The sequence below is a fragment of the Podarcis bocagei genome, assembly GCF_964188305.1.
Source record: "Podarcis bocagei genome assembly, chromosome: 13".
NCBI lineage: Eukaryota > Metazoa > Chordata > Lepidosauria > Squamata > Lacertidae > Podarcis > Podarcis bocagei.
This window is the reverse complement of record NC_138138.1, coordinates 10,382,010-10,395,544: the sequence shown is the minus strand read 5'-3', so window position 1 is coordinate 10,395,544 and position 13,535 is coordinate 10,382,010. Positions and strand designations below refer to the sequence as shown.

Here is a 13,535-nt window from a genome sequence, read left to right as displayed (position 1 = left end):
GTGTCCTGAATCTTGCAAACAGACAACTTTGTTTAAAACGTTGGCATTTCTGCTATTTTGACTAGATGTATTTAATGTATGAGGGACGCGGGTGGCGCTGTGGGTTAAACCACAGAGCCTAGGGCTTGCCGATCAGAAGGTTGGCGGTTCGAATCCCCACGATGGTGTGAGCTCCCGTTGCTCGGTCCCTGCTCCTGCCCACCTAGCAGTTCAAAAGCACAAGGTAAATAGCATTTCCATGCGCTGCTCTGGTTCGCCAGAAGCGGCTTAGTCATGCTGGCCACATGACCTGGAAGCTGTACGCCGGCTCCCTCGGCCAATAAAGCGAGATGAGCGCTGCAACCCCAGAGTCGGCCACGACTGGACCTAATGGTCAGGGGTCCCTTTACCTTTACCTATTTAATGTATGTATTTTAGTGCATTAGCTTTCATAGAATCAAAGAATCTTAGAGTTGGAAGGGACCCCAGTGTCATCTAGTTCAATCCCTTGCCATGCAGAAATCTCAGGTTAAAGCATCCATGACAGATGACCATCTAACCTCTGCTTACAAACCTCCAAGGAAGGAGAGTCCACAACTTCCAGAGAGAGACTGTTCCACTGTCAAACAGCTCTTACTGTCAGAAAGTTTACCCCCCGAATATTTAGTCGGCATCTCCTTTCTTGTAATGTGAATTGTAGAGTTGGGAGGAAGTTATAGAACCCCCGAGCCAAGGAGATGAGTAACTATACAACCTTTGGAAGACATCTAAAGGCAGCCTTGTACAGGGAAGTTTTTAAATGTTTAATTTTGTTAGAAGCCACCCAGAGTGGATGGGAAAACCCAGTCAAATGGGCAGGGCATAAATTACTATTATTATAGTGGTACTTCAGGTTACATACACTTCAGGTTATATATGTTTCAGGTTACAGACGCTTCAGGTTACAGACTCCGCTAACCCAGAAACAGTGCTTCAGGTTAAGAACTTTGCTTCAGGATGAGAACAGAAATCGTGCTCCAGCAGCGCGGCGGCAGCAGGAGGCTGCATTAGCTACCGTATTTTTCGCTCTATAACACGCACCCGACCATAACACGCACGTAGTTTTTAGAGGAGGAAAATCCATAGGCATGCCACCCGTAGGCATTTCCTCCATAACACGCACAGACATTTCCCCTTACTTTCTAGGAGGAAAAAAGTGAGGGTTATGGTGCAAAAAATACGGTAAGTGGTGCTTCAGGTTAAGAACAGTTTCAGGTTAAGTACGGACCTCCAGAACGAATTAAGTACTTAACCCGAGGTACCACTGTATTATGGAATAAGATGTCCCTAAAAGGGACCCGGGTGTTGCTGTGGGTTAAACCACAGAGCCTAGGACTTGTCGATCAGAAGGTCGGAGGTTCGAATCCCCGCGACAGGGTAAGCTCCCATTGCTCGGTCCCTGCTCCTTCCAACCTAGCAGTTCAAAAGCACGTCAAAGTGCAAGTAGATAAATAGGTACCGCTCCAGCGGGAAGGTAAACGGCATTTCTGTGCGCTGCTCTGGTTTCGCCAGAAGCAGTTATGCTGGCCACATGACCCAGAAGCTGTACGCCGGCTCCCATGGCCAATAAAGCGAGATGAGCGCCGCAACCCCAGAGTCGGTCACGACTGGACCTAATGGTCAGGGATCCCTTTACCTTTAAGATGTCCCTATTTTCATCGGAGAAATGTTGAAGGGTATGTGATTTGTATAATTTGCATATTGAGGAAGGGACGCGGGTGGCGCTGTGGTCTAAACCACAGAGCTTAGGGTTTGCCGATCGGAAGGTCGGCGGTTCGAATCCCTGCGACGGGGTGAGCTCCTGTTGCTAAGTCCCTGCTCCTGCCAACCTAGCAGTTCGAAAGCACGTCAAAGTGTAAGTAGATAAATAGATAGCACTCCGGCGGGAAGGTAAATGGCGTTTCTGTGCGCTGCTCTGGTTCACCAGAAGTGGCTTAGTCATGACCCGGCAAGAGCTCGAAGAGACAGTGACCAGGATGCGATGGATCTTTTACTATGTCCAGTGCCTTCCTATGGCACCTTGTGGCATAAATCTGCTCTAAGGTGGAGAGTGGGCAGCCAACAATGCTCTCTGCTGCCTTAACTACCCTGCACAACCCCATCCTGTCCTGGGTAGTACAGCTTCCGTACCACACACATAAGCCATAAGTGAGCACGCTCTCAATGGCACAGTGATATGAAGGTACTTTTTTTCACCTTTGGTGGGCATGCCCAAAGATTAAGGCTTTCTGGGAAATGATATATAATGAAATGAAAAAGGTATTTAAATATACCTTCCTTAAGAAACCAGAGGCCTTTCTCCTGGGCATTGTCGGCCAATTGGTGCCAAAGAAAGACAGAACATTCTTTATGTATGCTACAACAGCAGCAAGAATACTCATTGCAAAGTATTGGAAGACACAAGATCTACCCACCTTGGAAGAATGGCAGATGAAGGTGATAGACTATATGGGATTGGCAGAAATGACTGGCTGAATCCGAGACCAGGGAAAGAAGACGGCGGAAGAAGATTGGAAGAAATTCAAGAACTATCTTAAGAAACATTGTAAAATCAATGAGTGTTAGAATGATGCGGTTTTAGAAATTAAATGGATTACAGCTGTAAAGATTAAGTTAAAAGAAAAGAAAGGTTAATAATTACATAAAAGTAAGGGTGAGGATTTGCTGAACTGAATATTTGAAATTGGAATGCAGAAAGGGAAGGTATGAGCAGTGGCGTAGCGTGGGTTGTCAGCACCCGGGGCAAGGCAAGTAATTTGCGCCCCCTAACCCGTGGATTTGCGCCCCCTAACCCGTGGATTTGTGCCCCCTAACCCTAACCCCCAGATGTTGCGCCCGGTGCGGCCGGCCCCCCCTGCACCCCCCACGCTACGCCACTGGGTATGAGGAGGTCGGGGAAGTAAGTTTTAAGAAAATAAGGATTTGAAATTATGCTTGTTTTTTCTTGTATGTGTGTTTGTTTGAATTGTTGTGTTTGTTTATATAATTTGTGAAAATTTAACAAATATTTTATTAAAAAAAAAAACAATGGCACAGTGATAGAAGGCAAGCAGCAGTTTCTGCGGAAGATGGTTTTTCCTTAGTATTCTCAAAAAGTACAGTCCCTGCTGCGCCTTCTTCACAAGCCCCCTTGTGTTGACACTCCAGGACAGATCCTCTTGTAATTCAATGCCCAAAAATCTGAACGTTCTAGGATTCTATTGTTTGTAAGCCGCTTTGGCATTTATTTGAATGAAAAGCGGCATAGAAACTGAATCAATCAATCAATCAATCAATCAATCAATCAATCAATCAATCCAGTGGTCAGGTCCCGGAGCAGTGTGGGGCCAAGAGAAGCCCGCTTGCCCTTGGGAAGTTAGATCTTCTGATCCTCTCGGCCCGGCGTCTCCTTTCCCCTCTTCAGGTTCCCATGGGGCTTAAGCCTGCGCGCAACGCCCAGCAGGGGCCGCCCTGAGGCCGAGCGAGGGCCGGCTGCAGCAGCAGCAGCGGCGGCGAAAGGGGAGGCGAGAAGTCAGCGGACGAGTCCCGGGGAAGGGAGGAGGAGCAGGAGGAGAAGGAGGCGTTGCACTGCAGCACCAGCAGCTCCGGACCAGAGAGGAAGGAAAGGGGAGAGAGAGAAAGACGCGCGCTCCTCGCCTCGAAGCAGCCGGAGGAAGTGCCGCCGGCTCCGGATCGCAGCAGCTCCTCTGCCCGCCAAGGCCGTCTCCAAGCGGGGCGCCAAAGCTCCCCACCCTCCCGGCGCCGCGGTCCCCCCGTGCGCAACAGGGCGCGCGTCATGGCGCACCGGGGTGGCCGGGCGCTCGCCGCCTTTCTCCTCGCTGTCACGGCGGCAGGTAAGCGCGGCGGGGGCTGGAAAGTCAGCAGCGCGCTCCGAGCCTTCCCTCTCTTTTTCAAAAAACCAGGCTTGCCGTCCTTAACCCCGCTTTTCCTTAGGAGGGAGAGAGGCGCGCAGAAGGCGACGCGACTTGCTTGCTTGGGTAGGCAGGGGGAGCGCTGCGCTCTTGGGAGGCGTTGGTACCGGCTTGGAAGCGCACGAGGGGGGCGGCAGAGACCAGAAATAAACTGGGTGGAAGGAGCCGTCTGGAGGTCCCTGGGGGAAATGTAGATTTCTTTACGCGCGCCTTTCCTTCCCCCAAAGAGCGCGAGGACCAGATTTCCAAGCGCAACGTTTTGGGCTCGATCGGGCTGCAGTCCCTAAGCACTTGCGCTTGAAAGTATGGGACGCTGAAACCAGGGGCGCTTACTTGCGAGTAAGGAGGGCCAGGGGATGCCAGTGAACAGGGCAATATTTAGAAGCCGATGGTTTGCATTTGAAGGGATGGTTTGGAGTGAATGTGGCCAGGCCCATCATCTCTCCAGTTCCTCGAAGCGCGCGTGTCCTCGTGGACGGGGGTGGGGCACTTATCGTCAAATATTTGGCGGAGAAAGAGGAGAGGGGGTGTGGAAAATCGAAACTTAAGCGTTGCAAAGGTGGCTCTCTTGCTGGTGAGAGCAGGAATATGAAGCAAAGGGTACTGTACCGTGCCCAGAGTTTTACTCAGCAAATTGCAATGGACACGGGGTTTATTTCGTCTCTGTTAGGTAGGTATGGCTAAGTTGGCTGCCCCCTTGTCATGGGATAGCAACTAAGAAGCAAAGGGTAAAAAAAATGTCCCTAATTTTCCCTTCTATGAAGTGTCGAGAGTTGTATACCTGTGAAAAGTTGAGCTGGGGGGCACAGTCATTAATAGCAGAGGGCTATTTCATAACTTTTGTAAAAGCCTACATCTAAAGTGACTGCGTCCAACATATATTTGCAAATGCACCTATTGTTTTGGCGTGTTAGTTGAAAAACCAGGATTGGCTGCACGTCAAGTATTAATTGGGTGGCAAACTCTGACTTAGCTGCTGTTTATTCCATTTATACATGGATCAGTGCCACAGTTAGCTTCTTTCCTTGTGTTGCTACAAATATCCTATCCTTCTTAAACCCAGATCAGTTTTCAAAATATTCATTAGGCTATTTTAAATGCTATACTTAAACATAGCAACATACCAGATACCTATGCAAACCATATAACTGTAAATAAATCCCTTTTAGAATCATGACTTTTTAGAGTTTGGAGATCATTGCAGACGGTTGGACTAGACGACTACCATTCTATGAATCTGTAACTCCCTATTTAGTGTACTTCTGAGAAAACATGAGTAAATCCTAACATAAAATATTAGCATTGCACTGCATGATTTCCGTAATTGGTTAACAGTAGTAGTCACAACATCACCCAGAAATAGTAGGCAAACAACATTCAACTCTTCCATCACATAGGGCAGGCATAGTACAGCAGCACAAACAGAGCTGTGAAGACTGTATTCCATGAGCTAAAAAAATAAGTTTGTACCCACGTTGTCCCATTTCTCTTCAAGTTTCTTTGGTAATCCTTTTGTGTATACATGGGTTCACCATTCCCTTTGGCATCCTGTCTCCGCCACCCCTTTTTTTGTTTCGTAGAGATTCCATGCTGGGAAAGCTGAATTGTAACCTATAGGTAAAGGTAAAGGACCCCTGACTGTTAAGTCCGGTCGCGGATGACTCTGGGGTTGCGGCACTCATCTCGCTTTACAGGCCGAGGGAGCCGGCGGTTGTCCTCAGACAGTTTTTCTGGGTCATGCGCCCAGCATGTCTAAGCCACTTCTGGCGAAACCAGAACAGCGCACAGAAACGCCATTTACCTTCCCGCCTACACCTTACCTATTTATCTACTTGCACTTTGACGTGCTTTCGAACTGCTAGGTTGGCAGGAGCTGGGACTGAGCAACGGGAGCTCACCCCGTTGCGGGGATTCGGACCGCCAACCTTTCAATCGGCAAGCCCTAGGCTCAGTGGTTTAGACCACAGCGCCACCCGCATCCCACTGCCACCTGCACCCCATAACCTATAGATTATGCCTATTGGATAAATTGGCCTAAATCTGTTCCTGCTTCCCCTTGCCATTTCTTCTTCTTTTTCATAATTTTTTTGGCTCATGCAAAGCTTGATGACGGATGAAAAACTAAACCCCCAAACACTGGAGTGCCTCCCCCGAATGCCAGGAAAACCTTTTCAGCAACTCCTTGGACTTCTGAGATTTCAGCAGGTGTTGCCTGCATACTTCCAAGCAGACTGCTCCATAAGGGTTAGAGATTTGCTTTAAAAGGTGGGGTGAAAACTGCAGTCCTATACACACTTACCTGAGGATACTGTACATTACACTGAACTCAGTGGAGCTAGCTTTTGAGTCAACAAAGCTGACTTCAAGCTCGCAGTACCATATTATTGGGCTTTACTGTGCTTCTTTGTTTTTGTTTTTGTTTTAATAAAATTTTTATTGGTTTTTCACAGTTTTTATAAACACAAACAATACACAATACAAACAAACAAACACACGAACGAACATGTATAATTTCATATCCCTTTTTCTTAAACCTTACTTCGCCGACTTCCCCATACCTCCCCTTTCTACATCCCAATTTCCAAAATTATTTCAGCAAATCCTAACACTTGGTTTTATCAAATTTTTCCCTTATTCTTCTTTTCTGTGCTTCTTTGAAGCATTCAGCTTTAGAGGGAAGCAGCCCGGCTGCCACAGGCTGCGGTTCTTCAAGTCAGACTCAAGAAAGGGCAAAATTTATTTGGTCTGAAGTACAGTGGTACCTTTGTTATCAAACCTAATCTGTTCCAGGAGTCCGTTCGGCTCCCGGAACCATTCGAAAACCAAGGTGTTACTTCTGATTGGCTGCAGAAGGTTCCTGCACTCTGCTGGATGTTGGTTTCCGAAAAACAGAACACAAACCCAAACTTTGGCTCAGATATGTTGACGACACCTTTGTAATTTGGCCACACGGGAAGGAAAAACTAGATAGCTTCCTCACACATCTCAACAGCCTACACCCCAAAATACAATTCACTATGGAAATAGAAGCCAACAACCAACTTCCCTTCCTTGACGTCCTAATCTACAAAAAACCTGATGGCTCCCTAGGACACACTATCTACCGGAAAAAAACACACACCAACCGCTACTTACATGCACAATCACACCACCACCCTGCACAAATAAACTCCGTAGCCAAGACTCTCATCTCCAGAACCAAACGCCTGGCTGACAAGGACCACTTGACAACTGAGTTACAGAATCTCTCAAATGTGTTAATCGCCAACGGATACCAACAAAACAGGGTTACGAAGCTAATCCAAAAAGAAACACCCCCCAAAAACCAAGACACAGAAGAAAACAATGGCATGGCCCTCCTTCCTTATATCAAGGGCACTACAGATAAAATTAGCAAAATCCTCCATAAACACAATATCAAAACAGCCTTTTGCACCAACCAAAAAATAGCCAATATCCTCAGAAACCCAAAAGATAAAATCCAGTTAGAAAACCAAGGGGTCTATGAAATACCCTGCAAAGTCTGCCCAGCCACGTACATTGGACAAACAAACAGACGAATAAATGCACGTATCGCAGAACACAAGAATGCCGTCAAAAAAGAAGAAAAAACTTCCTCTCTTTACCAACACATGAAAGAAACAGGACACGAAATTAATTTTGCAGATTCCAAATTGCTCTTTAACATGGAACATCACCACAAGAGAATAATCATGGAAGCCATCGAGATAGAGAAACACCCTCACAACATGAACAAGCGTGACGACACGTCCCGCCTGCCAGACATCTGGAAATTAGCCCTCCCCACAAAAACCGACACCAGAACCAGAGACACACAGAACGCCATCTCCAATCAACCACACCAGACCCAAACCCAGACCCTCTCCACAGATAAAGTACAGACACCATCCAGTAGCCAAACCATAGTGGCACCTCCGGATGCTGCACCCCCCTGCAATCCCTACACAGATCTGGCTGGCACAGGGCACAAAACCACAGCTCGCCCCTATACACGAAGCCAAGCCAGAGCACAAGTAAGTGCAGTACAGCCATCTTCTCAGAAAAACTTTTCACAAGCTCAAGAGGTCAAGACACGAAAGCTTTAGCAACTAATCCACACCTAATGACCCTCCTAAGTGGTACTCAGAATATCACTCAAGAAATCACTCAAGATATCCCTCAAGTAATTAAGGAACAAAAGAAGAAAAGGCACACTAACCTGGGAACTCCCTCTCTGCCCAGAACGTTGGAGGCTATACACCACACCCCCTCAACAGTATTTATAGGAACTCAAACACTGAGATCCTGCTCTGTTCTAGTAACAAGAAGCCGAAAGCACCAGCCTGAAGATGACGAGTGAGACCTCGTCGAAACGTCGCCTAGACACCCCAACTCTTACACGGGAAGACACCCGAAGACACCAAAACCTGCATATATATATATATATATATATATATATACACACACACACACACACACACACACACCTGCTGGTGAAGGACAGAATTGTAGGGTTGGAAGGGACCCCCCCCCGAGGGTCATCTAGTCCAACCCCCCTGCAATGCAAGAATCTCGACACAGCCCCCCATCAATTTGATAACTTTTCATGCACCTGACAAAGTGTGCAGTAAAACGGTTGCACCTTCAGTGTGATTCGGCCTGGATGAATTCAGCTATGTCAGCCTGGATAGCTCAGTTGGTTAGAGCGTGGTGCTGATAATTCCAAGGTTGCAGGTTCGATCCCTGCATATTCCTGGATTAATAATAATAATAATTTTTTTTTATTTATATCACGCCCTCCCCGGCCAGGGCGGCTAACACCAATAAAATCACAGTAAAAACATAATAGGGGAAAAAGAGAGGGGGGGAACCAATTTAAAATACAGGTTAAAATGCAATTTAAAATGCAGCCTCATTTTAAAGTAGCTGATAAATCAAGACCATAAGGGGAGGGAAACATAAGGGTCAGACGGAGTCCAAACCAAAGGCCTGGTGGAACAGCTCTGTCTTGCAGGCCCTGCGGAAAGATGTCAAGTCCCACAGGGCCCTAGTCTCTTGTGACAGAGCATTCCACCAAGTCGGGGCCAGTGCTGAAAAGGCCCTGGCCCTAGTTGAAACCAATCTAACCTCCTTGAGGCTCGGGACCTCCAAAGTGTTGTTATTTGTGAACCTCAAGGTCCTCCGCGGGGCATACCAGGAGAGGCGGTCCCATAGGGGTTGATGTTCTTCCGGATCCCTCCCTACTTCAGTTCTATGATTGTTTTCGGTTTTTCTAAATAATCAAGTTATTTTGCAAAGAGCCATCTCCTTGCAATCCAAAATAGCATTTTAATCTTTCTCCCCTGGAATTTTGAATAGTTTAATAATAATATTTTTATTGAGTTTTAACAAGAGAAAAGATTACAAAAAACATAACAACAAACAATAAAAAATAAACACCAGAAAAACCCCAAAACCAAGAATTCCGCATAAAAGCAGAAAGAAAAAATTAAAAAATCCCTCCCTTCAATTTCTATCATTCTTTTACTTATTTTCCTGACTTCCTCTCACCTCCCTCTTTGTATTCCATTCAAAAATTTATTCAGCAAATTCGTACCCTCATATCTTACCCTTAATTATATGTCCTCATATAATATTACTTCATATTTTCACTTATGATCAAACCATTCTTCCAGATTCTAATTTCTCCTTATTACTCAGCCACTTCATTTCCCCCCCCCATTAGTTTCATTAACTTTATCTTATCCTTAAATCTCTAAAGATTCTGAAGTTTTAACCATATTTAACCTTTCTGCAAAAGCCAATTACTTCCTTTCCAACATCTCTTAGTATTTCCTTAGTATTACACTAATTCCATAGATATAGATTATTTACAAAAAACATTTCTCATTCTAAGTTTATCCAACGTCCTTTTTCCTGGTTCTGGGTGATGTCAGTCCTTATGTCATTATATCCTCATCAGTCAGGTGTTCTGGAATTTTGAATAGTTTAACAGTGGTACCCTGGACCCCATTCTGGGGTTTAGCTTCAACTCAGTTACTTGTAAGAAGCAGCAGCCGTTTATCACTTACCACCTGACTTTATGACATCCTCTACATGCTGAATGACTTTTGGCACCATGCAATTCTTGCTTAGTTATCCTGTAACTTTCTAGGTCCAAAATTCACCAAAGAAATTGCAGGCCGCCTTAGCCTTTTGTGAACCTTGCTTGCGTGAAAAGGAGTGCAAACTTTCCTCCTTGCCCCTACTTACCTGGACAGTGAAAACAGTTTATTGGCTGTAAGTCCTACCTTTTAGTGAGCTTTTATGAGATCAGCAGGGAAACCTGCTGACCCAAAGCTTTGCGTATTTTCTCTTTCCACCGTGACACTTGGATCTTAAGATTTTTATTTTGCCTTAATTTTGTGGAGGGCAAATAGATACCTCTTTCCTTCTTGAATTAGGAAGCCCGGCTCTGACCGCATGTAGTCAGTTGTGACTTGCCTGAATTGGGGAAAATGAAACATAACAATGGTACCTCTTCGTTTCGTTTTTTTTCTTTTTAAAAACAAAACAAAAACTGCTTCTTATACAGTGGTACCTCAGGTTAAGTACAGTGGTACCTCGGGTTACATACACTTCAGGTTACATACGCTTCAGGTTACAGACTCCTCTAACCCAGAAATAGTACCTCAGGATGAGAACAGAAATTGTGTGGCAGCAGTGGGAGGCCCCATTAGCTAAAGTGGTGCTTCAGGTTAAGAACAGTTTCAGGTTAAGAACGGACCTCCGGAACGAATTAAGTACTTAACCCGAGGTACCACTGTACTTAATTCATTCCAGAGGTCCGTTCTTCAGGTCACAGACTCCGCTAACCCAGAAATAGTACCTCGGGTTAAGAACTTTGCTTCAGGATGAGAACAGAAATCGTGCTCCGGCGGCACAGCAGCAGCAGGAGGCCCCATTAGCTAAAGTGGTGCTTCAGGTTAAGAACAGTTTCAGGTTAAGAACGGACCCCTGGAACGAATTAAGTCCTTAACCCGAGGTACCACTGTAGTTTAATCTGCCACTCCTCCTTGGTTGGTACAGAATCTTCTTTCCATCTTCGCAGGTGTGATCCTTCTGACTCCTGATCCATTTCTGATCGATGACCTCCAGGTTCAGTTTAAAAAAACAACAACCCACATTTCATCAATGATAACCTGTTCCACCCCCCACCCCCACTATGTTGTAATGTATATTATATATACATTAAACATACATATAAACAAACAAACAAACATATAAACATTATATATACGTGTGTGTGTGTGTGTGTGTGTGTGTGTGTGTGTGTAGTGATTGGTATCCCAAGTCTACCCAAGATTATATCCCTCTATGTAGAGGTGAGGTGGGTAGCAATTTTTTTTTGGGGGGGGAGAGACACCTGCCATCACCTCTTGACATCTTTTCAGCCCTTGGCAAAATATGTTTTAATTTTACAGGTGTTTCAGCGTTACAAGTTTCCTGCATTGCAGGGGATGGCACTAGGCCAGCGGTTCCTAACGATTTTTTTGGCTATGCCCCACATAAATGTAAAGGGTCCCCTGACCATTAGGTCCCGTCGTGGCCAACTCTGGGGTTGCGGCGCTCATCTCGCTTTATTGGCCGAGGGAGCCGGCGTACAGCTTCCGGGTCATGTGGCCAGCATGCCTAAGCTGCTTCTGGCAAACCAGAGCAGAGCACGGAAACGCCGTTTACCTTCCCACTGGAGTGGTACCTATTTATCTACTTGCACTTTGAGGTGCTTTCGAACTGCTAGCTTGGCAGCAGCAGGGACCGAGCAACAGGAGCTCACCCCGTTGCAGGGATTCGAACCGCCGACCTTCTGATTGGCAAATCCTAGGCTCTGTGGTTTAACCCACAGCGCCACATGCGTCCCATGCCCCACCTAAGCATCTCTAAAACCTTGATGCCGCCCCCCCCCCCGGTGACATATAGTTCTGATTATTCAAAAAGCGAACTCCTGTTCACGTGGAGGAAGCCCAAAAGGCCATTCACTGTTAATAACTCATTCTTTAATTGCCCCCCTTAAAAATCAGATTGCCCCACTGTGGGGTATGTGCCCCACATTAGGAACCATGGGACTAGGCGACCCAATTCTATAATTCTATGATCCCATGATGCTAAGTTTCTCATCTGTGGTAGAATTTGCAATGGGTGCTTGTAGCCTGTTGTCAGTTTTACTGTTATAATAATAATATTATAATAATTTATTATTTATACCCTGCCCATCTGGCTGAGTTTCCCCAGCCACTCTGGGCGGTTTCCAATCGGGTGTTAAAAACAATACAGCGTTAAATATTAAAAACTTCCCTAAACGGGGCTGCCTTCAGATGTCTTTTAAAGATAAGATAGCTGCTTATTTCCACAGGGCGGGGGGCCACCACCAAGAAGGCCCTCTGCCTGGTTCCCTGTAACCTCACTTCTCACAATGAGGGAACCGCCAGAAGGTCCTCGGAGCTGGACCTCAGCGTCCGGGCAGAACGATGGATGTGGAGATGCTCCTTCAGGTATACTGGACCAAGGCCATTTACGGCTTTAAAGGTCAGCACCAACACTTTGAATTGTGTTTGGAAACATACCATTGTGTTTGGTTATCTGTTGACACACTCCTGTTGTCGCTGGGCTTTGGCACAGCTTCTGTAGACTTCCGTGAGTATGTCTTGATGCTAGGGGAAAGGCATAAAAATATTAAACAGGTAACCTAACTCCTATGGGCCAAAGCAAAACACTATATTTGTGGTGTTGGCCTTCTCATCTGTCCCTGCTGCACACAGAGACGCATTTCTCCATACAAAGAGAAAATAGATTCCCTGCTATATATGCACACTCTTAGCCACTCAGCCACCCTACTGACAAGCAGTCCGTCCCCATCCCCTCCAGTTTTACATGGGGACAGCTGTTTCCTGCAGAAACCGCACATGTGTTCACATGCCCTGTACATAAATGAGATACCAGCGTCGTGTGTCTAGAAACGAACTCTCAGCACTCAGCAATACAGTGGTACTTCAGTTTAAGAACAGTCCTATTTACGAACGATTCGGTTTATGAACTCCGCAGCGTCCTGGTTTGCGAACTTTACCTTTGTCTAAGAAGGGAAGCCGAATGGCAGAAGGGCACCGGAGGCCTCATTAGGGAAAGTGTGCCCCAGTTTAAGAATGGACTTCTGGAACGGATTAAGTTCGTAAACCGAGGTACCACTGTACTTAATAATTCTGGATCTATTCTGGTTCCCACCAGAAAAAAATGTGGCACTTCGCTTTGACCCTGTAAGAAATCCATTGCTATTCTTTTAAAAACCTTAGATGACTAGTTGTGGGTCCTGCCCCTTTTCTGAATAATGGTTCTTCAAATCCCTGTGGGCTGCAACTGAGATTTAACTGTTAAGGCATTTTCTCATGCACTCGAAAAAAGCTTGTTAAACGCAGGACCGGCGTGCCTTAAGAAACAAACACTCCATTTTGAAAAGCAGGGTGGCGAAGAATAATTTAGAAGGATTTGATGCTATGAACTGTTGTCTTAATGAGATCAAAGCTCATGCTGAGATGAAAAGCTACAAAATGAGCCAGTTGCCTCATTATGGGT

The 13,535-nt window shown here is 45.9% G+C and overlaps 1 protein-coding gene and 1 long non-coding RNA gene across 2 annotated transcripts in view; both read left to right on the top strand.

Annotated features, from left to right (window-relative positions):
- LOC308571492 overlaps window positions 1-13,535 on the top strand; it is a 116,865-nt gene that overhangs the window by 43,400 nt on the left and 59,930 nt on the right. The window lies entirely within an intron of this gene.
- Window positions 3,487-13,535, top strand: part of PARM1 (prostate androgen-regulated mucin-like protein 1) — a 34,700-nt gene continuing 24,651 nt past the window's right edge. Inside the window, exon 1 of the mRNA XM_081166787.1 lies at window positions 3,487-3,851. Within this exon, the coding sequence (XP_081022913.1) occupies window positions 3,794-3,851 (58 nt within the window). The 5' untranslated portion in view covers window positions 3,487-3,793. The remainder of the gene's footprint in view (window positions 3,852-13,535) is intronic.